At 44.0% G+C, this 26,849-nt stretch overlaps 2 protein-coding genes across 7 annotated transcripts in view; both read right to left on the minus strand.

Moving 5' to 3' along the window:
- LOC147032775 (cysteine and glycine-rich protein 3-like) overlaps positions 1 to 11,613 on the minus strand; it is a 36,789-nt gene extending 25,176 nt beyond the window's left edge. The window contains exons 1-2 of the mRNA XM_085870677.1: positions 11,327 to 11,613; positions 10,207 to 10,324 (exon numbers count right to left, since the gene is read on the minus strand). Of these exons, the coding sequence (XP_085726803.1) occupies positions 10,207 to 10,324; positions 11,327 to 11,452 (244 nt within the window). The 5' untranslated portion in view covers positions 11,453 to 11,613. The remainder of the gene's footprint in view (positions 1 to 10,206; positions 10,325 to 11,326) is intronic.
- An 862-nt stretch (positions 11,614 to 12,475) lies between these two features.
- The window catches only part of LOC147032776 (transcription factor E2F8-like), an 80,503-nt gene continuing 66,129 nt past the window's right edge, over positions 12,476 to 26,849 (minus strand). For all 6 annotated transcript variants that reach the window (XM_085870672.1, XM_085870673.1, XM_085870676.1 and 3 more), the window contains 5 exons: positions 24,948 to 25,023; positions 22,357 to 22,672; positions 16,041 to 16,182; positions 15,723 to 15,952; positions 12,476 to 13,836 (listed from right to left, as the gene is read on the minus strand). In XM_085870672.1, coding sequence (XP_085726798.1) covers positions 13,657 to 13,836; positions 15,723 to 15,952; positions 16,041 to 16,182; positions 22,357 to 22,672; positions 24,948 to 25,023 — 944 coding nt within the window. In that variant the 3' untranslated portion in view covers positions 12,476 to 13,656. The remainder of the gene's footprint in view (positions 13,837 to 15,722; positions 15,953 to 16,040; positions 16,183 to 22,356; positions 22,673 to 24,947; positions 25,024 to 26,849) is intronic.

A 26,849-nucleotide genomic window follows, 5' to 3' on the forward strand; every position in this document is an offset into this window, starting at 1 on the left:
GCGATGTTGGTGGTGGTGGTCCAAAATAATGAAAGTGAAAGAAAAACGGCTATCTCAAAGATCACAGCCCTGTCCACACGGATAATTACCATTAAACAATGGTGGGGAAATCTGACTGAACACAGACTTATCGATCTAACTGAACTAAGGACCTTTATGGTGTTCTGCGAATTTCCACAGCCACAACAATATATATATATATATATATATATATATATATATATATATATATATATATATATATATATATATATATATATATATATATATATATATATATATATATATATATATATATATATATATATATATATATATATACACACACACACATATACATGGTGACCAGTCTGGGCAGAGCCTCAAGAAGATTTCAGCCAAATCCACCTTGACTATTGGCTCATCATTGCACGAGACCAACCTTCAACCTCACGATCATTCCTTCCTCGTTCAACTCGACACGAACAAGAGCCAGGCAGCATCCATTGAGCTGCCCTGCGAAGGGAAGCTGCGCAGGAGGTACTCCCACGGAGTGGGTTTTCAGATTTTTTTGCGTTTTGCGGAATGAAGGATTTTACGGTGGCCGGAGTGCAAATCCTGCTACCAACCTCCTAATAAGAAGGAACCCAACTGCAGGAGGACGTCCGCACACAGTTGGGCACTAGATACGGATGGCCGTTGGCTCACAAGGAGCTCCTCCGCCCTTTGACGGAGGTTTTGTTTTTAATCCTGCTGGGTGTCCATATCCAAACACCCCCCTCACCAGAAAACCTGGTGGGGGAGACGGTTTAGTCGCCGACAACCCGACCATGGAACAGGTTAGTACAGGTTTACATGGTACCTGTAGCAGGTCACAGATCGAACCTGACCTAACATAAACCTGACCTGACATTAGGCCTCATTTGTGTCCAAACGTCATCAAATATCGATGGAAAAAGGTGGGTGTCGAATGTCAATGAAAGAGATGTGGGTGAGGTAAATGATCCACAGCCATATTTGACTGTCAGAACAACTGCTCAGGAAAAGTCTGCGGTGTGCTTAATCAAATGTTCTGTAAGTCCAAGGTGTAAATAAATCGTCTACCTCCAAGCCAATGTGTCCTGATGGAAAGGGGGTAGACGAGCCTCCGTTGGGCGAACGGCTATTTCACATGCATGAATGTGTCTGTCGTAAAGAGAAAAAGCTTTCCATAAGAGAGGGAATCTATTCTTTACCCTTCTCAACGCATCAAAGTTAGAATCCCACCAGACAAGGGAATGGGTCTATCCTGGACATGCATTTAGGGAAATAACTGTCTAAGGACCAAAATATTTGTATGCATTCGTCGGATCCGATTCTGAAATCCATAACAATATAATAAGACTGCTTCAATAATGCTGATCTTCCAGATTTTTTTTACTTAAACGATCTTTAAAATCATCATTTTATTGAAATTGAAGTACATACTCGAACACTGTGTGGGGTATTGTGGTCTGTTAACTCTAGTTTTGAGTCTTTTTACCTTTCAATGTCTTGTTATCGTTTTCATCATCATCACAAACTCATGGAGGCTGTGAGTGCTCACCCTTTTGGTACTTTACCTGTTTAATACCATAAAGAACCAGAAGCAATTTATTGATGAGTGTTGCAATTGCTATCTATGCTATAAAAGAGCCGCTTGTCTTTCTCTGTCTGTCAGTCTTTCTGCCGCCGTCATTTTTCTCAGAGATGACCAAACGTATCTTCGTCAAATTTTCAGAGATTCATCAATGAGTGCCAGGGTGTCTTAGGCAAGAAAAGTTGGGTTAAAAAGAAAAAAAAAATGCTCTATAATGCTGAAGGCTTTGTAGCTATCCAAAAGGTAATATTTAATGATCCCCAACCCCATTCCTAAGAGGGTGTAGGGAAGTGTTTTAGGCCCCTAAAAAGAAAAATGAAAAAAAAAAAAGATTTTTTCAAAATGCCAACAGGATTAGAATAGCACCGGGCAACGCAGGGTACCCTTGATAGTATGAAATAAATTAGAAGTGACACCTCCAATAAAAATAAAAATATTAAACATAAATCTCGTTTAATAAATTTCCTCCAAGAAGTTAGACTATTTATTCAAATGAATTCGAGTCCACTGTTAGTGAAAGAGGTTGTTAAGTTTTGTATTGATCGATTAAATGGCTTTTGTGATTAATATTTATCCTTTAAGGCTGAAATGTAAATAGAAGTCCAACCCTTACTCACACAATCGAATACAGACTTTCAAAATGACGTTTGGACACAAATGAGGCCTAATGTCAGGTCAGGTTTATGTCAGGTCAGGTTCGATCTGTGACCTGCTACAGGTACCATGTAAACCTGTACTAACCTGTTCCATGGTCGGGTTGTCGGCGACTAAACCGTCTCCCCCACCAGGTTTTCTGGTGAGGGGGGTGTTTGGATATGGACACCCAGCAGGATTAAAAACAAAACCTGTCAAAGGGCGGAGGAGCTCCTTGTGAGCCAACGGCCATCCATATCTAGTGCCCAACTGTGTCTGCGGACGTCCTCCTGCAGTTGGGTCACTTCTTATTAGGAGGTTGGTGGCAGGATTTGCACTCCGGCCACCGTAAAACCCTTCATTCCGCAAAACGCAAAAACGCAAAAAAAATCTGAAAACCCACTCCGTGGGAGTACCTCCTGCGCAGCTTCCCTTCACAGGGCAGCTCACCGGATGATGGGATTGGGGCAAAGCCTTCGGGACCCCCAATCTTTGATGATAGGAAGGAAACCACGGGGTAACATCCCTGGGTCAGATTGCGGGAGAGTGTGTCGGAGTGGTGCTTAGGTGTCATCCACCAGACGGCGGTCTCCTTGGGTTAACCTGAGGCGGTCCCTTCGGGTGGGTGCCTGGAATGTCCTATCCCTAAGAGAGGATGATCACCTGTCTCTGTTATCATCTGAGCTCAAGCGTTTGGACATCGGGATTGCAGCTCTCTCTGAGGTTCGGAGACCGGATTGCGGCGAGATAATGGTGGGTGGTTACACCTATTATTGGTCTGGTCGCTCTGATGGTTACCATACCCAAGGAGTTGCTGTAGCTGTGTCCAATAAGCTGACCCCAATGATAATTGAGGTAACACCGGTCAATGAGCGTATTATGAGATTAAGGATTCGTCACTCCTTAGGTGTCATTTCCCTGGTCTCTGTTTATGCTCCGACTGAGGCGAGTGATCTCACCGTGAAGGATGCATTCTACGCCACGCTCGAGTCTGTGGTTGATCAGTGCCCCAGACGAGATACACTTCTAGTCTTGGGGGATTTCAATGCATCAACTGGAACTGATAGGGATGGTTATGAGGTGTGTGTTGGTCCCCATGGGTCAGGAACTATGAACCAGAATAGCACTAAGTTCCTTGACTTTGCAAGAAGTCATGGACTTAGGGTGGCTGGTTCATGGTTTCAGCACCCACAAGCTCATCGCTGGACTTGGTATTCCAACGCTGGCAGTGTGGCAAAGGAGATTGACCATGTCCTCATTGACGGTCGTTGGAGGATGATCCAGAACTGCAGGGTCTACCGGAGTGCTCAGTTCCTCAATACTGACCACAGGCTTGTTGTAGCAACTCTAAAGCTGCACCTTAAATCCTGGAGAATGGTACCATCCCAGCCTAGGCTGGATGTTGCCAAGCTCAGGGATGAGAGAGTAGCTGAGGAGTTTGCGAACAGGCTGAGTGGACACTTGGGGGGTCTGGGTGCTTTGGGGGGTCCTGAAGAGTTGTGGAGCGCCTTCAAGACCACCGTTTTTGATGTTGCCGGTGGATGCCTTGGAGCTCACCGCAGGGCAAAGAAGAATTTTGTCTCTCAAGGGACACTGGATACCATTGACCAGAGTCGCAGGGCCAGGCTGAATGGCAGAGCTGAGCTGTTCAGGGAGCTGAGGCGTAAAACTGTACGTGCACTGAGGGTGGACAAGGAGGCCTATGTGCGAGGAATCTGTGAGGAGGTAGAGCATCACCTGTGGACAGGTGATTCTCGTCCCGCTTACAGGGGAATTCGCGCATTACGTTCATCCAAGCCCATCCCTCGGAGCACTGCAGTTCGAGCAGAGAGTGGTAGGCTCTTGACAGAGGAGTCTGAAGTGAAGGCCGGCTGGGCCGGTTACTTTGAGCGGTTGTAACAGGCTGATCCCCCAGCTGTCTAGTTGGACGTCAAGGGTGTTACAATCCCTGTTGCTGACTCTCGAATCAACAGTGGTCCACCTTCGCTTGTGGAAACACGGGCTGCGGTGAACCAGTTGAAACGGGGCAAAGCTCCAGGGATCTGTGGCATCCATGCTGAACTTCTCAAGGCTGGTGGAAATGCTGCACTCGTGTCGTTGCATGCAGTTTTGTGCTCTGTCTGGAACACAGGCATCATCCCAAATGACTGGAAGAGGGGCCTTGTTGTCCCTCTCTGGAAAGGGAAGGGTGATCGCCAAGACTGCAACAACTACCGAGAGGTGACGCTGCTTTCAGTGCCGGGCAAGGTCTTTGCTCGGATAATTCTTGATAGGGTTCGCCACCATCTGCTTGAGCACCAGCGTCCAGAGCTTTACACCAAAGAGGTCAACGATTGACCGTATCCTTGCACTTCGTGTCCTCACCGAACGCAGACGAGAGTTTCGGCAGGGGCTGCTTGCAGCCTATGTTGATCTCTGTAAAGCGTTCGATTCAGTGAATCGGGATGTCCTCTGGAGGATTCTTGGTCTTTGTGGGGTGCCACCAAAACTGATCGATCTGATGTCTGAACTCTACTCTGGTACTGAGAGTGCTGTGAAGTGTGGTGGTACCATCTCTGACTTATTTCCAATTGTTACTGGAGTTCGTCAGGGATGTGTACTTGCCCCCACACTTTTCAGCACTTGTATGGACTGGATTTTAGGGAGGATGTCAGAGAGATCAAGTTGCGGTGCATCGTTTGGCAATGTCAAGATCTCGGACCTTGATTTTGCAGATGATGCAGTCATCTTTGCGGAGACTTTAGACATCCTCTTGGGGGCCCTCGAGGTGCTGAATGAGGAGTCGGAGCCGTTGGAATTACGGGTTTCTTGGGTCAAAACTAAGATCCAGGCTTTCGGTGACATCTTGGATGCTGCTGTCCTCTCTGTGTCTGTTTGTGGTGAGGATGTTGAGGTCGTGGAGAGATTCACTTACCTTGGCAGTGATGTTCATGTCTCTGCTGGCTGCGAGTCAGAGGTCAATAGACGTCTGGGTCGGGCCTGGGGAGTCATGGATTCACTGGATCATGTGGTGTGGCGCTGCCGGTACCTGTGCGGGAGGACGAAAGTCCGAGTCTTCAGGTCCTTGGTACTTCCAGTCTTGCTCTGTGGGTGCGAGACTTGGACTCTGACCAAGGATCTGAGACAGAGACTTAATTCCTTTGGTACCAGGTCTCTTCGGAGAATCCTTGGCTATCGCTAGTCGGATTTTGTGTCCAACGAGCGGTTGCTGAGAGAGACTCGGATGAGATTTGTTACCTGCATAGTCCGTGAGCGTCAGTTGCGGCTGTATGGACATGTGGCTCGTTTTCCTGACGCTGATCCTGCTCACCAGATTCTCTCAGCGAGGGAGTCTCATGAGTGGAGGAGGCCAGTGGGCTGACCACATCCCTCGTGGTTGCAGCAGGTTGACCATCATCTCAAGGAGATGGGGATGGGCCTGGCATCTGCCTGGGGGGTGGCCAGACGGAGGCCCCTGGAGTACCGGCGGAAAGTGGACGCAGCGACGCGCTGTTCTGGCACATGCTCCCATACTTGACCCCTGACCTGAGGCCTAATGGGCCTGTGCTTTGTGTGCATTTTCAGTGAATCTACTTCCTCCAATTGGGGAAGTTTTAGCCTGCCGTCGCTCGTGCAAAATCTGCAAGTACCGGAACCGAACAAAACAAAAACAAGTTCGAATTGTGAACATACCCCGTGGGAGTTCATTCGGACAACTCTCAGGTGAGCGATAGCAGGACGACATATAGTTTTGAAATTTGGTAAGATTTTCATCGCATCAGAAAAAGAAACCAGAACACCTCACAAGAGTGAGGCTAGTTTCATGTCATCATTTGCGACTTAATTTTGTGTTGGGCATCGCCTAGCGCATTTAATTATTATTTTTTTTTAATAACAATTTTAAGAAAATGGGCCGAAAGGGCTGTTTCTTGACCCAAAGGGCCGGAATTACACTTTCGGCTCAGTTAATGCCCGGGGAATGGTCTCTAGAATATACCTGTCAAGTTTGGTTCGGTTCCATCCACCAATAACTGAAAAATAACAATTTTAACAAAAACGGCCAAAATTGGCCGTTCCTCAGCCCGAAGGGCTGCAATCGCACTTTGGGCGCAGTTCGTGCCTGCACATGTGTCTTGTATATGCCTGTCAATTTTCATCGAATTCTGTTCCTGAATAATGGATAGACGTTCAAATAAACTGTACACAAGAAAAGAGAGAACACAGTGGCGCTTAGACCCCATGGGGTAAAAACGTTTAAAACAGCCATCACAGCCCCCATTCCCTCGCCCCAACCCCCAACATGGTTTATTGTAAATATCATCATTCAAAACGTTTATTTTAAAGTTATCGTGTGTGTTCACAAGCCCTATATATGACCATACCATCACCGTCTCTCTTAAGGAACTCTGCCTGGTACATCCGGCACTCACGTAATTCATAGCTAGCATAAGATTTGTGTATTTTCAAGTCATGAAGATGTCCTTTGTTAAAGAGTTGGTAGCCCTTACTTTGTTGGCAATGATGAGTGTCATCTTTCCAATTGCACACTTCCATTAACATGTTCACAGGAGGCACTCTCACAATGTTCAAAGTCCAATCACTGGCAGCGATGGTTGAGGGTTTGGGTGGCATGCACCCATCCACAATTCCTCGGGTCTCGCACAGTTCTTCGGGCCTGCAGACTCCATCCAAATTGTCGGGAGTCTGCAGTCCAGGCAGCTGCAAGATCTCAGCCCTGTCTGCCAGCTGAGAAAGTTCTCCAACTCTTTCGTTGTGCAGAGGCACATCACTTTCTCTTTTCCTTTGCAAGTATTTTAAACTTATTTTATAAGCTTCATGGGCTGTTTTAGCTAACAATCCTTATCTCGCACACACGATACATTTTAGGGTATCCCGATGGCCGCTGCTGCTCGGGGTTTCTGCACATACGTATGAAGCATTCTGGGGCAGATTGCATCATTTTGAAAGTCCCCTAATGTAGAGGAATCTCTGCAGACATTTACATTGATCGCAGACATATGTAGGGAGTGAGGGTGTTGGTCCGGTGGATACGAGGGATTGGGGGATTGTCAAAACTTCTGCCACTTTTGCACACATAATATGTATATAGTGTCAAAGCCAAGCAAGCTTCCAGGGAGGCTTCTGCAGTATTCATCACAAAACAAAGGGCTTTGAAAGGGGCACACTATTACATAATGAAAGCGAAGCAATTATGTCCACGTAGTTGTTATGACATCACAAATTGAGAATTTGATATCAATCGTTCACAAGTGTATTTGTATTTGCAATGGCAGGATACCCTCGAATAGAAGTACACACACTCGCCGCTGAGCTGTCTAGTCTGGGTTTCAAACTCCGCCCAGCGATAAACTGTTATCCCGGTGTCTCACAGGCAGGGTGATTCACCAGAGTGTGTGTGTGTGTGTGTCTGTGTCTGTGTCTGTGTCTGTGTGTCTGTGTGTCTGTGTGTCTGTGTGTCTGTGTGTCTGTGTGTGTGTGTGTGTGTGTGTGTTGTCCCTCGGATGGACGTTAAACTGGATGTCCGATGTGCCAGCATCAGTTGGTGGCCGTTAAAGATCCCAGTGTAGGCGAGTTATCACCGGCACCCCAAACAAATTCCAAATTGGTAAGTGTTGCAAGTAAGGTAGTAAACGTGGGCCGATTTTGACCAAACTCGGGTGGTCGGTACATCTTATGACCTAGTGCTTTGGAAATTGTGATGGTTGCTAGGGACGCTTTGGTTCCCTAGCAACAGCCGAAAACCATTCAAAATCGGTACCGTTCACGCAAAATCAATTCCGAAAGCCATTATCCCACGTAGGCTTATGAAATTTGGCATGCATCATCTACAGGTGATGCTCTACCAAATATATTCTGGTTTTTGTGATATATGGATTAGTTTACCCGCAGCGCCCCCTACAAATGGGGTATGCTCGAAAATTGAAGGCCCCCAAGCGACCAGGTGAGTGCATCGATCCGAATGAAGCTTTGCAGGTTCATAGCACGCACATGACTACTACAACTTTGGGTCAGGACATATTGACCGATATTGCTTAGGTCAGGGGTCAAAGGGAAAAAAATCGATTATATGCGAGAGCTGGAGGTGCCTTCGCGCCAAATGCTACTCCTCCTCGGGTTATGGTCGGATGGTCATGAAAATTCAGACTAATCATCTGGAATACATTGTGCACAAACGATCGAGCCGGATTTTCGATTTATATCTTTGTTCACCCACAGCACCCCCTTGAACTTTGGGGATTTCCGATATCAAACCACATTTTCGGTACTTTTCATTCAAATTGATACCGAGTTGTTATCAGTAGATGGAACTCGATGAGATTTGGTATGCATAATCTTAAGGTGATTCTCTATCCGCTATATGACATCCATTTTTTTCTATATCTTATAGTTTCCAAATGGTAACCCTCTCAACTTGGGTGTCCGAGGGCCATTGAGCATTCCCGCTGAAAATTCAAAGTACACCAGCTCCAAGACGGTTGAACCGAATCGAATGTATCTTTACATGCTTATAGACCGTAATGAGTACTACAACTTTGCTCATTTGCATAATGACCAATCTCGAGTAGGTCAGGGGTCAAAGGTCAATAAGTGCATTTTTCAGGCGAAATTACCATTCAAGGCACCCTTGCTCCTACACGGATTAACCGATACGAATGAAAGTTCATAGGTACATAGTACTCAATGAGTACTATAACTTTGCTTCAGGACATATTGACCTATCTCCGCTAGGTCAGGGGTCAAAGGTCAATGAGTGCATTTATTGGGCAAAATGACCATTCAAATCCCCTTTGTTCCGATACGGGTTAACCGATACGAATAAAAGGTCATAGGTACAGAGTACTCAATGGGTACTACAACTTTGCTTCAGGACATATTGACCTATCTCGGCTAAGTCAGGGGTCAAAGGTCAATGAGTGCATTGTTCGGGCAAAATGACCATTCAAAGCCCCCTTGCTCATGCACGGGTTAACCGATTCAATTGCAATTTCGTAAGTACTTAGTACTAGATTAACTCAGATCAGGGGTCAAAGGTCATCGGATGCTCGGCGACCCATGGCCACCTACCGGCTTTTTCTCTCTTTTCTTACTTTTCTATGCAGTTCTTTTATTTAAGGCTTTAATTTAAGGCCTCGATGAAGACTATTTAGTCCATGCCTGTAGCCTTCAACATAAAAGTTTTTTTTTAATGTCTGGGCGTCCAGGCGGTGATTGTCTCTGGACAGCTTGGCTCCAGACATGTCTGTCAGTATTTATGCCCGGGCGGTGTTTGTCTCCGGACACGTCTGGGCGGTGTTTGCCTCCCGACAGCTTGGCTGTGGATGCGTCCGTGTGGTATTTATGTCCAGACATGAGTTTTCCTTTCCTTTCTTTCCATATGAAACACTAATTTCATATAATTTCAAAACACACTAATTTCAATTTCCTTCTATCAAGTTGTTCTTACATCAGCATCGATCTTATAAAGAAAAAAAAAGACCTGAAGTTATACTGAAAAATAATTCATTCAGAATCAGTGGATGAGAGAGAGTGAAAAAAATAAAATTGTTTACCAAGTTTGAGCCAAAAACATAACTTATTCCAATAGTGTATCAGAAAACTCACTCACCACCGGAAATAATGTGACACCAGTTGGAACCTACAAGGAAAAGGACTAATACCTGTGCGGAGTTTCACAAAAGCAGAACTTCATGGTTGGGGAGGGGGCTTTAACTCCATCCAGTGCTGATTTCATCACAAGCGAAACGATTCAAAGCTATTGAGAATGCTTTGTGCACAAATATATATATATATATATATATATATATATATATATATATATATATATATATATATATATATATATATATATATATATATATATATATATATATATATAGGATCTTACTGATAACCATGGAAACAACATGGAATAACTTACATTGCTACAGCCATGGTGTTATGAGTAGTTTTCCCCAAAGTTGTCCCCTCATACTCACTGCAGAAGAAGCACAGTGTGTGGAAGCTGCGCCCCTCACATTGCACCTCCTCAGCACGGTACACAGCCTTCCCACAGGCTCCACATGGTGTACCCCCACCGAGGCGAGCCTGCACAGGCTGTGGATGATGAGTGATTAAAAGTAGCAGCAGCAGCAGCTGGCTCGTTTGAAGCCACCGTCTCAATCTCTCCTGGCTTTGGAGTTAGAAGGCAGTCTTTGCATTTGGAGAAGAGCTCCATGACATTGCCGACCGGACAAGCTTTTTCATCTCATCGAATGTCAGTAAAAAGAGATGAGTGTATAAAAATTGCTTCAGGCATCAGGAATGCAAGAACACATCAAAAACAACGTCTCGCCTGCACCCAAAGGGCACATTTATATATTGCATAACAAAAACAAATTTGACTTCATGTGCATGATGCATATAATGAGCCGGCCCATAAAATATGAAGAATGATGCCAAGAAAAAGTTAGTACAACTCAACCGTGATCCACAGCAGCAGGAATGGCAATTAAGTCGGTAAATAACTTTGACCATCCTTGGGGGTGTAATGGTTAGAGGTTCCACTCTGAGTCTGGGAGGTCGGAGATTCAAACACCCCGGACGAATCAGACCAAAGACTTCAAAAATGGTACATGCTGCATCCTTGCTTGACGCTCAGTATTTAAAAAGGACAGAGCATGGACAAGCAACTATAAGTTGGCAATCGTTGTGCAGGCTTGATGGGCTTAATTGCTTTCTGTGTTGAAGTTCCTTGCAAGGGAACATATTATTGATACAAGTGGACCGCTCATGCCAAACAACGATTTCACATGTGCATTCAACGAACTCCATTCATTTGAGTGGTAAAAACATCAAATGCTCATTACCTTGTGGTTATCGATTTAAAAACATGGAAAACTCAGCAAAGTTAAAGCAACGAGCATATCAAGGTCATGCAATTTGAAGACAAAAGCTTTGCACCAGTGGGTTACCGAGTAAAAAAAACCTAAAATGGAGCACTTTCTCAAGAAGGAGAAAGACCATACCCCATACAAGCCAATAAACATTGCTGCAGCTATCTTCGGACGAAACACACACATCCATGAAACAATGGGTGGGGGGGGGGGGGAAACTTACCAGCATTGTCAATAAAGGTAGAGTTTGATCACCAATATAGATTCTCGTGGTCACAACCTCTTTCGACGCGGAGCCAAGCAGCGGGTGCTCCTTTTGGATTGGCAACACGAAACGTAATGTTGGCATCTGTGCATGACGTCCATCCTGTCTCAGTCGTAATATTTACGTCTCCATTCGTGCAACTTCATTATACATGACTGGCGACCTTTTACAAAAGCATGACCTTTGAGCGATAATGATGTACATTCGCCCTGCTAAATAAACAGCACAGGATCACAGAAATGCCACGTCCGGGGAAGAAAAAGGTCAATGCAGACATATGTACACATTTAATGCAGCACAAATTAATCTGCGGACAGGTAACTGCCATTTGTACATCTACATAAGCAGTAAATAGTTTGCCTAAGTCAGTATTGCAAATGGAAGCTAGCTTCTAAGAGCAAATAAAAAGAGAAATGTGCTCTCTGCAGTTTGTTCAATTCATTTCAAATCCGCCGATTATGCGTGCGAGTCAATAAATTATGCCACTTTGTTATCTGAAGCTTTTTATGAAGCACATGGGGAGATGGACTCCTGGTCATTTTTCAACATGATGCCCATGAAGTGAGATGGATTTGTTCGATCTCAGCGTCAGCTTTCCTCATCCACACAGTATACGAACGTTTAGAGTTGGTGCGTGGCCACACTCGGACAGCCTTCTTGACACCTCGTGCCATGCAAAGTGCTCGTCATAAAGGGCCTCATTCGGGGGCCCAAACGGAAAAGTCTGGGATGTACGGCAGATGTGGGACAACCTCCAAATTTATTTTGGTGATGGTACCTACTGTCATGTGGGTGGTATGAAGTCCAACATTGTCCTTCAGCAGAAGCATTCTCCAGGACAGGAGACAAGATGACGTTTGCAAATCTCTTTTTACAATTTGTGGAGCTGGTCAAAGTCTGTTCTTGGGATGGAATTAAAGGGAACCGTTCATATCCCAGAACACAATCGGCATGATTTTGCCAACCAACCGTTAACCCTAAGCTTCTTCTTTACAGGAGATGTTGTCTCACATCATGTATCCACCGCTACAGATAGGTTTGTTTACATGGGAGATGTAATTTATGGACATGACCTCCTTTGATGCTGCTGCTCATCTCACACACACACACACACACACACACACACACACACACACACACACACACACACACACACACACACACACACACACACACACACACACACACACACACACACACAGTCTGCCTTCTGTAAGCTTTTCGATACACCTGTATACATTTCTTCTGTCCAGGTATGATGCCCCATACTGTCCACACACTCATCCCAAAATTTAAATTCCACTCACACATTCCACCCGGACAAAACAGATAACTGCTCACTGTTCCTCACAGCCATAACGCCAATGGCACTGTCATCTTGGTCACGTGATTTAGAGTTGCCCAATGAGCACACAACGCAAGGATGCCAACCAACGCTGCTAGATGGAGACAGGCATGCATATCATCCAGTGTGTGTTACCGGAATGGAAAGTGGCATAATTTATTGACCCATCCTCGTATTACACCAACATTTTAAGATTTATCCCAACATCCCCCCCCCCCCCCAATTTTTTTTTTTTTTTAATCACAACACTCTTCGATGGAAAATTCAAGTATCAAGTAAATCTGCAAATTGTATCATTTCTCATCCCAAGCTGTTGCTAAAGTGTAAATCCATCCATGGTGACCATACTCTGTACAGAGCATCAGTGCTGCCAAAGCAGTCTCCTGGGTATTGGGCACAATTCTGGATAGGTTGCCACTGCGACACAGGACACTAAAATGGCTCAATCATCCCAGCAAGCTGATACTCATTTTGCCAGTTTTGGAAGGATAACAGGCTGAGTCAACTCCACCCAGTATTAATTCAACAGCAAAGTGGTATTTGAACTCAGGATCCTAGGATCCCAAATCCCAAGCCCACCTCCCTAACCATTAAGCCAACACCAGGCATACAAAGTGTAAATGCTAACTCTTGTAGAACAAGAATAAAAGAACTACTGGAAGAAAGGAAATTACATTTCATATCTGCAACAAGGGTTCCATTAAATGGCAGATATAATAATCACTCGTTAACTTCAATTCATGTTTTAGCTCAGAGTAAGAATCAATTTTGACAGACACAGAAAAATAAAAACAATAAAGGCAAAACATGCATATAGGACGATTGAACTAAACAGTCTAGATTTGCAAATAAGTTTGAGTTCAATTGTCAGATTTTTGAGATCTTTAGTCAACAATTTCTTGAGTTGACAATCAAGACCTTGTGTGGCATTCGGTTCCAGATGTTAACAATCTTGACCCAGGTCCAGCCGCCGTTGTGGAGGAACAACCACCTCTCGTCTCACGGCCGTGGACTGTTTTGGGCAACCAGGTGAAGGAGACAGGTTTAAGATGAGGCTGGTGGGTGTATGGAACACTTGGTCTGTCACAACTGGCTGCCTGTTCCTGGGTGTTGATGGGAATTTCTTCAGGGACATAGGGCAAAAGGGGTCATCAAGTTAATCGAGTACCATGACGATATCAACAGCAATCAATACTTGTGGTAATATTTTCTTATTAAGGAATACATTTGAGTTTTGTATCTGGCAAGTGCTCTTTCACAAAGACGAGGGTAACTTGACAATATCGGTTTCCACGTTTAGCTGAGAATCAGACACGAGTGGGTACAAGCTGGGAACCCTTTTTACTCTTAATTCACTTCAGTTGAAGGTGGGTAAAATCTATGAGAAACAGCATTTTAAGTTGCTCGAGTGAAGATTGCAACATATTCAAACCCCGAATGATGGAATTCATTCAAAAACATAAATTAACTTCGAGAAAGGATGATTCAAGCAAAATATTTGAGAATACAAGGGGAGAAACAAATGGAGAGGGAATGGATGAGGGGGACGCACATAAATACGTGGCATGTTGTGCAATAACTTACAGAAAATGGTTTGTCTTTTGTGGAAATAATATACATTTGTAAGGGTCTAACAGAATGGCTCAAAGGTAGTTCACTTACCTCTAGGCAATCTACTATCCATCTAGTCTGGGTTCGATCAAGACCTGCCAAACCTGTTCGACCGGTGTTTTGCAGGAAGGACGTTGCAAACAAGAACTAGTCTGGGGAAGCATTTATTACGGGTGAACGACAAAGATCCCACAGCTTATTTTGACAAAAATGTGAGTTCTTGTCAGGAGCCTGTACAAATTCTTTCCCTCGGCTAAAGGGAGCACCACCGCATCTGTGAATTGGTCATGCCTCCCCAAAACGTTTCTACTTAAGGGGCCAAACTTGTAACTGACCCCGACTTAGCATGCATATGAAGGAAAGGAAAGGAAGCGAGAGAGAGAGACAGAGACAGAGACAGAGAAACTAAAACCACACTCAGTGGAGAGAATAACTCCACCCAGGCTGAACAGTTTACGTTTTCTATCTCAATGATAGGCCGGATCTGCATCCGGCCCTTAACCAACATTTAATCGGCTTGTTCTCGTCATCTACCCAACTCATCCACCAAGTATCGTCCAAATCCGTCCACAACTTTGAGATATCGTGCTACATATAGTTTTTGGCCCTATCTCTCAATGGTGAAGAATCACTTAAAAAATTCTCGAAGTTGGATCCGGATACAGATCTTCACCAAAATCTAATCAGTTTGTCATTGTAAAACACCCAACGTGTCCACAACTTTTTGAGATATTGTGCTACGTATCCATTTTGGCCCCATCTCTCAATGGTGAAGAATCACTTTCCCAAAAATTGAATCACTTTGTCCTTGTTACACACCCAACCTGTCCATCAAATTTTGTCAGAATCTGTCCATAGATTTTTTTTTTGAGATATCCTGCTCACAGCCAGACAGACAGGGGTGAAAACATAACTTACGTCTACTTTCGGTGGTGGAGGTAAAGAGTGATAGGGACAGCGAGAAAACAGAAACAGAAAGAAAATAGAATGAGCCATTCGAGTACCCTGCATCGGAGTAGAAACCCGTCCAGGACTGTGCCCCATAGCCAAGGAAAAGCTGCTTCGGCAGCCCTGCATCTGAAGGCATGAACGGAGTGGCTCATCTTCTTCTTCATAACATAATTTAACTAACTATAATAACCATTTTGGAATCATTTTCCATCGACCCTCACCAATGTTTACGAGAACGAGAACCAATGATCTCTAGACCAGTGGAAAGTTTGGGTCATAAATGCATGCGCAAGAAAATACATTTTCGGTTTAAGCCCACCTATTCAAACCATGACCCACAATAATGCAGAGGTTTAGGGTTACCTTTTGACCAGACCAAACTACCCAGTATGTCACAAAAAAACAAATTACATGGCTCACAAAGTGTTAACAGTTTCGCAAACACACCTGCTGGAAACTAATGAAGGTGAGTGGCTGGCCAGGTTGTGATGGGCTCGACGAAGAAAGGTTTGAAACCTGTTCTTGCGCCAAAGGCCGAGAACCAACACTAGCTCGTTGCAGAGTCACCACTTGCCCTGGATATATTGGGGTTACCACGGACAATGGAAAGGTTTTTGATAGTGACAAAGGCTGCAGCTGATGGATGGCAACCGGAGATAAAGCCATGGTGTGAGATCCTGCAAAGAAAAATCAGACTCCAATTAGCCTCCGGGATTTTCATTCAAAAGCCACATTTGCTATATATCTGGACGGAAAGGTTCCTACCTGCTGGGGGCGAAAGGCAAATGAACTGTTTGGACAAAAGAAGGGGCAGTGAACTTTGAACAGAGTTGGGCTGCACAGGCTGGGACAAAGCAGGAAGATCAGGAGGAAGCCCAGCTGATGACAATGGCACACATCTTGGTACCTAAGGATGTGCCAAACATCGTTTAAAACCAATTCAAGCAATAAGGCAAGTCAAAAAATACAGTGAGATGACATTATGGGAGATGAAACAGGCTGATCCTTACTTTCCAGGCTGAAAGATTTTTAAATGTACAATTCACATTTACAACTAGAAAGCATCTCAAAATGCAAAGCCCGTCTGTGTCCGCTTTGTACTCGGACCACACATGATGAAAACAGCAGCTAAAAGCAAAAGTAAAATTTATTAACCAGTCTTCTCCATATTCTCAAAATGAAAGTTTATTGAAAATTTGATCAAAGGGCAAACAGGAAAGCATCGCAAAATGCAAGCAGATGAACTAAACAAACATGGCTGACATTATCAGACATTATCTGCCTAACAGAAACTTTCCTCTCCCAAGACGTGTCTGACTCCCAAGTATCTCTCCCTGGTTACTCCCTCTTACGGTATGACAGACCTGAGCCTCGTCCTGGTGGAGGTGTTGCTCTCTTCATCAAAGACTCTATTCCTCACTCTCCCTGCACTGCTCTCACTCCCCCACACCCCCAGGAATACCTCTGGCTTCGGCTTCCCCTCCACTCCCACCTCATGTTTATATGTGTACTGTACCGTCCACCGAACAGTGATGACTCCATCTACACCTCACTCTCCGAAAACATGGACCATCTTCTATCTTCTCATCCAAACTCTCTCTTCCTCTTATGTGGCGACTTCAATTGTCATCACGCCAGTTGGCTAGGTGTGGGTACCTCTCTCACCTGCCATGGGACATCAGCAAAAGCTTTCTGTGACTCATTGGGACTGACTCAATCGGTCAACTTCCCGACCCGGATCTCAACCAATGGTACTCCATCTCTTCTGGATCTGATTTTGACAAATTTCCCTGACAATATCTGCTGCTCTTCCTTCGCTCCAATTGGTTCTTCTGACCACGTCCTTGTTAAAGTGGACATCTCTCTGGCTGTTATCAGAGAACCACCTCACCGCCGTCGAGTCTGGCATTTCACTCAAGCCGACTGGCAGGGTCTCCGAGCAGCCATCAAACTTACAGACTGGTCTCCTATCACTACTTTCTCAAACATCAACTCATCCTGGGAATTCTTTCAAAGAAACTTGCTCTCCCTCATGCACAGATTTATCCCCTCTCGTGTTCAGTTGTCTTACCCTTCCTCCCGCCCTTGGTTTACTGAAGCTTGTGGCGAGGCAGTTGTCCTGAAACAACTTGCCTTTGCCTCATGGAAAGCAAACCCAACTGAGGGCAATCTCAGTTCTTTCCACAAAGCTCGGAACAAGTGTGTAGCTACCCTCAGGAGAGCCAGAAAACAACATCTTTCTCATCTCAAGTCTGAACTCTCAAACCTCTCTCCCTCCTCAAAATCCTGGTGGCGTTTAATCAAATCTGTTTCTGGTGTATGTTCCCCCTCCATCCCCTCCCTTACCTCAAATGGCCGCACTGCTGATTCCACACGTGATAAAGCTGAATGTCTAAACTCGGTGTTTGCAGCTAAATCTTGTGTCCCAAACCCATCACTATCTCTACCCACTTTACCCAGTCGCACCCAACTGTCCCTGGACTCTGTATCCTTTTCTCCTGACAAGGTGGAGAGCTTGCTTTCAAACCTCGAGTCAGATTCTGCAACCGGTCCAGACGGCATCAGCCCACGTGTCCTCAAAGCCTGCTCTTCTGCTCTTGCTCACCCTCTCTCTGTTCTATTCACCCTCTCATTTTCCCAAGGTCATCTGCCATCTGCTTGGAAATCTGCTAACATCACTGCCCTGCATAAAAAAGGTGCAAAAACAGATCCCTGTAACTATAGACCAATCAGCCTTCTCCCAATCATCAGCAAGGTTATGGAATCCATCATCGCTTCAGACATGAAATCCTTCCTCTTCTCCAATGGCTTGATTTCCAATCATCAATTTGGTTTCAGACCAGGTCACTCTACCCTAGATATGCTGCTACTGCTCTCCCATCAATGGATGGAGGTCCTCAATGCCAGACAGGAAATCCGAGCCGTATCCCTGGACATATCACGTGCTTTTGACACAGTCTGGCACCCTGCCCTACTCACCAAACTCTCTTCCCATGGTATTCAAGGCCATCTCCACTCATGGCTCGCAGACTTCCTCTCCTGTCGCAGTCAACGTGTGGCCCTAAATGGAGTTCTTTCATCCTCTCTTCCTGTGCAGGCTGGAGTTCCTCAAGGTAGCGTTCTGGGCCCTGTTCTTTTTCTGGTTTTCATCAATGATCTCTCGGACTCTCTGGAAAATCCTCTATTTCTCTTTGCCGATGACTCCACCCTCTGCCGTACCATCTGTCATCCCTCAGACCGGCAAGCAGCAGCTTCTTCGCTCACTGCAGATCTGGATAAAATCACAAACTGGTCCAACACGTGGAACATGTCTTTCAATCCAGACAAATCTCACACTCTCACTATGTCTCTTCGAAAGGACCGTTTACAAAACCCCCCCATCCACTTTCTCAACAATCCTCTGGAAGAAGTCTTTTCTTTCAAGCTTCTGGGTCTCACTATCTGCCATGACCTTTCCTGGGAAAGTCACATTTCCAACCTTGCCTCAAAAGCCAGTCGCCGACTGGGAATCCTCCGTCGTGCAAAGTCCTTCCTCGGCCCTCTTGAGCTCCTGACCACTTACAAAGCTTTTGTCCGTAGCCTGATGGAGTACTGCTCTCCCCTCTGGGCTGGTGCTCCTGCCTCCCACCTTTCTCGACTTCACGCTGTCGAAACCAGGGCTTTTAAGATCATTGGCATCTCCCGCAATGAAGCTGAGTCTTTGGGCCTCTCACTCAATCACCGCAGGTTGGTCGGTGGTCTTTCTGTCTTCTACCGACTCCTCTCCAGCCTTGCCCCCCTGCTCTCTCTGTGATTTGTCCCAACCACATTTCCACAGGGCGCTCAAGGTCCGCCAACAACCCCCTTCTGGTAAAACTACCAAAATCACGAATCACTGCTCATCTTCACTCTTTCATTCCTCTTTTTTCCCGCCTTTGGAATAAACTTCCTCACTCTATTCTTTCCCATTCTTCCCTCCAGGCTTTCAAAACAGCTGTTCACCACCACCTCTTATCTTCCCCCATCCAAATCCTCGATCTTTTCTACCCCCGATAATCCACCCAAGCCCACTTCCTTCAATTCTCCTGCTTTCCTTCCTGAAAGTCCCTTTAATGTCCATCTTCCCCTCGCCATGTTCCCCGTCCCATCCCCATCCCTCCCCCTTCCACAGTTCACCTGTGTCTGTTCCCCAATGTTTTGTCCCTTCCACTCCCGCCCCTCTTGTCTCATGCCTCCTTGCTGTGAGTTGTGTGTTAGCTCTCATACGAGCCTCGACCAAGGTATACAAAAAAAAAAAAAAAAACAAAAAAAAAAAAAAAAAAACATGGAAGTGATTACAAAAAAAAACAAGCCGTCTCACGCTGTGCAGTGGAGGATGGGTTGGGTAAGGCATATTTGTACTTACTGGGACTTTAACCCGTTTGCGAATTTTTCTTCATATTCTCATAATCAAGGTTTGTTTAAAATTTGATGACAAAAGCTCAAATGGTAAAGATGTTATGGTCGGGATGCGCACGCATGCACACACTAATTATTTTTCATGATTATCAGGAACAGGAAAAAACAAAATATCAGGAAGAACCTGGATAAAGTGTAGTGTAAACTACAGACCTGCCTACATGCACAGATTAATTATCCCTAATTTTTGTGCAAACGACACTGAAATTACAGTGGTATGGATAAGCCCAAAAAGTACGAAATCAGAGGTTATCAGAAGAATTCATTCGAGTCAGGTCAAACAACTTATTTTGGTGGGGAAATTGAGATTGGAAAACCCAATTCGCAACAATTGAGAAAATTTATTTCGCAAAAAGAATGCTCGTAAGACGGATGGAAAACGAATCGCCATACTGGTGGTGCCGTGGCAAGTGAAGTTGTGACTGTGTGGAGGTAAGTTCCAGAAGTTGGCAAAAGTCATGGCAAGCAGATGTTTGCATGAAGAAAAAGATTGCTGCACATCATATTGAAACACAGTGTATCTGTACGTCTGCACGCCCGTTCACTTATACATTTGAAAATGGCTCGGTCGATCTCCACCAAATTTTGCAGACATGCTTGGGGTACCCAGTCAGGTTACGTGCACAATACAATCCCCCCCCCCCTTCGCCATCTGACCCCCAGGAGGGTGAGTCGACAACTTGCAATTTTCACATGTGTACGGGTCACTGTGCACATTGTTTACCGACTCTGTCAGATGGTGGGAGTATTACTAGCCGTGGAGACAAAATGGGTTAACCCCTCTCTCCCTACCCCTGCCGACTGATTAGACTTGTCCAGAATAGGTAGGTCTGCCATTTATCTGATGAAAACGGATGAGAAAATTTCTCCAAAATGTACAAGTGTGTTTCTCCCAATCCAAATTAAATACGTTTTCAATCAGTGGAGCTTAACCCCTCGAGGTACCCCTAGAATGCATCTGTGGGTCTTTTTAGACCCGGGCCTCGCTTGATTGTTTGTTAGGCTATAACTTTGTTATAAACGTGTTTATATGCATGATCCTTCATATATACATTTCAAATAAAGGGTAATAAATATTACAGTGTGTGTTTTGGGTTTTTTGGTTCAGGATCAGGGGGGGGGGGATTCGGTTTTAACATTTTACAGCATTTATGCATGCCTTAACCCAGATGGCGTTGAGGTACGCACACTTGCCTCTCAGCTGTTAGCCTGGGTTTCAATCTCGGCCCACCGATAAACTGCCATCCTGGTGTATCATCAATGTGCGTGCCGTCCCTCGGATGGACGTCAAACTTGGTGTCCCGTCTGCCGGCATTAGTTGGTAGACGTTAAAAATCCCACGGTATCCTTCACCAAGAGGAGGTGACCTATCGCCGGGACCATGGCCAAATCCCAATTTCCTACCCCAACTACTTTGTCGAACGTCAGGCCTGGCCAATCACTTCTTGAAAGACCTGGGACAAAAACTCCCCCCACCCAACCCCACAACAATGTGGGAATAATAGCGGTCGTTAAAGAAGGAGAAGGAGAAGACCAGTAAGAAGAAGAATAAGAGACTGTGGGTGGGTTTCCAGAACCACAGCTTTACTCTTCACAGAATAGCAACTATTGGTAAACTAAGTCCTGAAAACTAACAGCAGAAATGTGCATGATGACACACAAACTTTGCATATGACATAAACTGAAACACTCAGTGCGCCTGTGTGCTTCATATTCAACAACACTTGCCAAATAAACCCTCCATTCCACTTCTTATATCAATAATACAATGAGGAAATGTCATAAAAGTTATGCAGTATAAGATTAACCAGACAGTCAACGAAGGCAAATATCATGTGACACTAGTCAGCATGTAAAAATGCTTTTTCAATTTCACAAAATATTGCTTTAAAATTTTTTTTCTTTCCTTAAACAAACCCCAATTCCTAATTCTGTGAAGCCAGAGGAAGTCTGCTAAAAGCAACATGAATACCAGTACAGAGAGTTGGTGTCAAAGCCACCCAATGCTCACCTGTTTATGTATTTATCGTTTTTAAAAGACTAGTCTAATAATATTTTTTATAAAGCATTGCAGTGAAGTCTGATCCAAATAATTTTAAAGCAATATATGTATTTGTATATTGTAATCAGGAAACAAGTACACATGTTAAATGAATGGCAAGCGCCTAGTATAAACAGGCGAGCATTGGGTGGCTTTGACACCATCTTAGGTTGAAAGTTTAAAAACATTTGTTAATTTCAACTTCACTACACCAATAGTATACCCCAAAGGAACCTCCATGCCAAACATCAGCATCCTCGTACACATATTAAATGAATGGCAAGTTTCTAAAAAAATAACTTGCACCAACAACTTTAACGTTGATGTGCTACGAAAAAGTTACGTTCAAAACAGGTCAAAAATTTAAAACATTGGAAATTATTTTTTAATTTCAACTTCACTACACCAATAGTATACCCCAAAGGAACCTCCATGCCAAATATCAGCATCCTAGTACACATATTAAATGAATGGCAAGCTTCTAAATAACTTGCACCAAAAACGTTAACATTTTCACGCTCACGCTCACGCCGGGGGTATCGCAATAGCTCTCTGTTCTTCGAACAGGTGAGCTAAAAAATAAAATAAAAGTCATGCACAAACCTCTGTACAGGGTTGTCCATGACCTGGACATCCATCTTGCTTTGCCTGCTTATGCCCCCGGGGCTCGTCGGAGCAAATATCACGTCTTTTACCCTGTTGCAGAAACAAAACTTGCGAGGGAGCAAAGCTGCTGGGGCACGACCCGTTGGACACTTTTAGTTTACTGGTGCCCTCCTTGGCCTGCATCTTTGAGCTGTACAAACTACAATGGGCATGTTGGATCCCGATTATCTTTGGAGTCAGTTTGCCTCCTGTTGAAGGCTTATCCAATGCAGCCTTATTTGCCTCCACAGCTGTGCCTTTGACAAGGCGGTTTCTGCAAGAGAAGAGGACGAAGCCAACAAAACTGATAAATCATCAGGAAGTAAAAACAAACCCTTTTACAACAAGCTTCGTTGGAACAGCAGGCAAATCATTCCATAATGCACAATAATTCTAACAAATAAACCAATGTCTTTTCACACATCCACAATAATAACAGGACAGTTAAATCATGACTCGGCAGATTCTCAAGACTCTCGTACACGTGATATTACCTGTGATGGGCATATAAAGAGGGTTTGTAACACAATGTGTTAATTTCAGTAAAATGATACGACAGACACGTTCGAGCTTTTATGGCCATCGTAAATGCATCAAATAATCCCACACATAATAATACATACAAGTGCTAAACAGATGTCTAAAATGGAATAGTCTGGGATTGGCCAATCACCTATTTAATAAAGTCTCGACTTTGAGATGAGGAGAGAAAAACTGGTGTACTGCTTCGGGCACCAAGTCAATTGTGAAGTTGGGCTCGCACCACAATGCCATGAAAATTGTCGTCGGGCAGCTTGGTGGGCAGGCCACTGTAGGGCATTGCGTGGAATCTGAAACACCTAACAGACGAAGCCAGAGAAGCATCCAGCAGTGACGGAAGATGTGCAAACCCCAATCGGGATGTAAAAATGAAGTAACCCGGCCAGGGTATCTCCTTAAAGATGCTAAAATGGCACTCCAGCAGCCGTATTTTTAAAACGAAACCCCGTGTCTATCTCGCTCTCTGTCGAAGCTGCAAAGTTTGATCCTTCTTACTTTAGCTTTTGTTCAGTTGTCACCCCTTCCTTATAGTATTGGGTGGTCGCTCGACTACCGTTATTCTCAGGTTTTCCGTCTGTCTGGATGTATGTAATGGACAGCTCTGGAGGCCAGAGGAGTCAACCGATTTTGATGAAACTTGACTGGTAGGTTCATACCAGGATCTAGTTGTATGCTTTGAGCACCATTGCTATGGATGCCACCATTGCCAAGCAACGGGACTTTGAAAATTTTTTTTTAAAAATCCGAAAAATATTTTAATATATATTTTTTTCGAAAATCAAAAATCGGCTTCCACGCTTTTATGAGCACTATAATCAAACTCTGTCAAAAAATTTCAGCCCAATCAGTCAAAAACTGTATGACTAGTATGCAATTATATGGCGACCACCCATGTCGCCTACCGGCTTGTAGTACTGTGTGTGCCCCATACATCCTGTGGTGGCAATCTTTGGCGTAATGGAGATTACACTCACAAAAGCCTTCAATCATTTGTTCCTCATCTATTTAACTTGGAAAGGTGCCAAAGGAATGATCGATATCAAACTTTCATATGACAAATTACAGCTCACAAATCTAAGTCTAAGTTGGATAGCCAAGTCACAGCACTGTTTGTTATGTCGACTGCCCTAAATATTTCATCAAACTTCTGTAGGTGACACTCGGTCATGATGTGATGAATAGTCTGATCTGGGTGACCACAGTCACATGCTGAACTGTCTTTGGAAATCCGTTTGTGAAGGTGGTGTGATGTCCTTGCATGGAGAATAAGGATCTCGTTGAGCGCAGACCACTGTTTCCGGGGGAGATCAAAATCTGGTGGCTCTTCTGTCGGATCACTCACCAGTTCTTTGTTAGCAATGTTGTCTGTCCAGAGATTTGTGCCACTTGTCCTTTGTGTTAAACCCTGCATGACTCGAAACATTTGCAGATCCCCAGAAAGGTTTGCATGACTTGAGTCGCATATTTGGTAGTTTCTGCAGGTCTTCATGGATTGGTAGCCATAGAACGGCTTTTATGCAGGGATGATGATAACTGCATGTGTAAACATCTCCATTTAACTCGGTCATCTGCGGAGGGATCTCTGTCATGTTCGGTCTCCATGCAAGCTACGGTCGTGGTTACGGTTAAGTCGATGACGCACGTGACAACAACATTCACATAATCCAGAGCATTTTGAGATATCTGCAACGCCATCAAATCAGCAATTTTTTTGGAGTCGTTATGGATAGCTGTCACAATGATCACCTCTGTTATGTGAAAGGAATTTTTAAAACGACTACTCAACTTCAACACCATTATTAATAAGGTTTGCGTGACTAGTATTATGAATTAACAGTGCCAATCCCACACCCCAAACTTGAGCATCTTCAATATCACCCTCACCTTAAACTAATGCAAAATGAGCAGAGTGTCAATGTAGTACAGTCAAAGTTCACTTCGGTAGTATTCTTGGAGGCTTAAATTGGGAAATGTAACACAGTCTTAAACAGTTATGATGATGAACTTACTGGCGTTCCAGCTGGAGTTTACAAATTGCTGCGAGTTGATCCATCTTGCTTGAGAAACTATCCAAGCCACATGTAACTGAAAATACACAAATGGCATTGAGAAACGAAATAAAGAATCATACCGAAAGAAGGCAATTCTCTGCACATGTGTACGTATGTCTGGTCATTACAAAGATTGACAGCGGCTGGGCCAATCTCCACCAAATTTTGCACATGTGCTCGATGCACTCAGGTTCAGGGTCATGGGCACAAAATAATTCCCATTGTACCCTCTCCCAAGTGAGAATGGGGAGACAACCTGCGATTTTTCACTTATACACGGAGAATAGTGCAAGTGGTTTAACCACTGATCGCTGACAGAGAGCAGGTATTGATACATTGTTTCATTCCCGGAGGGAACACTGGAACACGTATTACCGTTACTAAAAGGAAATTCATCCGTCCGTCCGTCCGTTGTGCAAAGAAGCAGGATCTCAAGCTTTCATGCTGCTGTTCCTGCTGTAGTAGAATAATGACCAGAGTAGTGTCAAAGCCACCCAATGCTCACCTGTTTTTCATTTATCGTTTTTCGTTTTTAAAAGACTAGTCTAATAATATTTTTTTTATAAAGCATTGCAGTGAAGTCTGATCCAAATAATTTTAAAGCAATGTATGTATTTGTATATTGTAATGTAATCAGTAAAAAATAGTGTGGTCGATAAAAAACATGAGAAAGGAAATAACTTGCACCAAAAACTAACATTTTCACGCTCACGCCGGGGGTATCGCTATAGCTATCTGTTCTTCGAACAGGCGAGCTAAAAATGGTTCCGTTGGAAAGCTAATAGTCAATTTACTTCGAATAAAAATTTGTGTCCATTTAATCATAAAAATGCCCGTTTTGAAAGTCCGTTGTAGAAACATTTTATTATGATGGGTTTGGGGGTGATAAAATAAATAAATTGATGATTAAAACTTGATATTAAAATAAAATATATTAATCCTGAAATAAATGTACTCAAATATGATATGATGTTTTAAGTATGTATCCATTTGGAATTAACATAATTATATTTCTCCTCTGTATGGAAAGTTTACCTGTATATTAAATGTGTAAACAGGTTGAACTTTGCCAGTAAGTTCAATAGCAAGAAGAATTGCCTGCCATGCAGAACTATCTTGAGAATTTTGTATGGAAGACACAAACGAGTTGGAATGTGGACTTAATAAAATGTACAGGCGCTCCGGTCGCTTCAAGATAATATATCTTCCCAGTTTTGGGAGAAGTAGACTGACTTTTAACCTCCATAAGAGGGAAACTTGTTTTAATGGCCATTAGAGTTGGCATTTGACGTCATTCTTGCATTCTGTCCGATTACTATGTCTGGGTTTGAATACGTGTTCTAACCATTTAAGCAGGAGCTATCAAAGAAGACTGAAGATAAGGTTCACCTGGAAATTGTCAAGACCGGGCGAACTGGCGCCAGTGTCAGAAAGTTATAAAAACTGTGTCTCACTGGAAACTATAAAAAGACGAAGATTCTCCGGTTATGTTGAGAGACCTGGAGTAAATCTGCCTGCCAGAATCTCCTGTGCTAGCACATATAATCTGTTTGTTTGTTCAATAAATGTTTTAAAATTGTACTGATGTTGCGTATCTGTATCTACACCATCTTTCCAAGATTGAATGAGTGGAACAGGGAATGGGAGCTTAATATGCAGCGGGTCCAAACGGTAGCATTTATTATTATACGTAGCAACTTCAGTTTAATTCATGGTGAGGAAAGATTAGCTTGTTGCAAAATTACTCAGCTTCTTTTTTTGTACACCTTGTCGAGGCTCATATGAGAGCTTACACACAATGCACATCAAGGGGGGGTGGGGGATGAGACAAGAGGGGTGGGAGTGGGAAGGACAAAACAA

The sequence above is a fragment of the Eptatretus burgeri genome, chromosome 2, assembly GCF_056783735.1.
Source record: "Eptatretus burgeri isolate ZD-2024b chromosome 2, Ebu_testis_v1, whole genome shotgun sequence".
Lineage (NCBI taxonomy): Eukaryota > Metazoa > Chordata > Myxini > Myxiniformes > Myxinidae > Eptatretus > Eptatretus burgeri.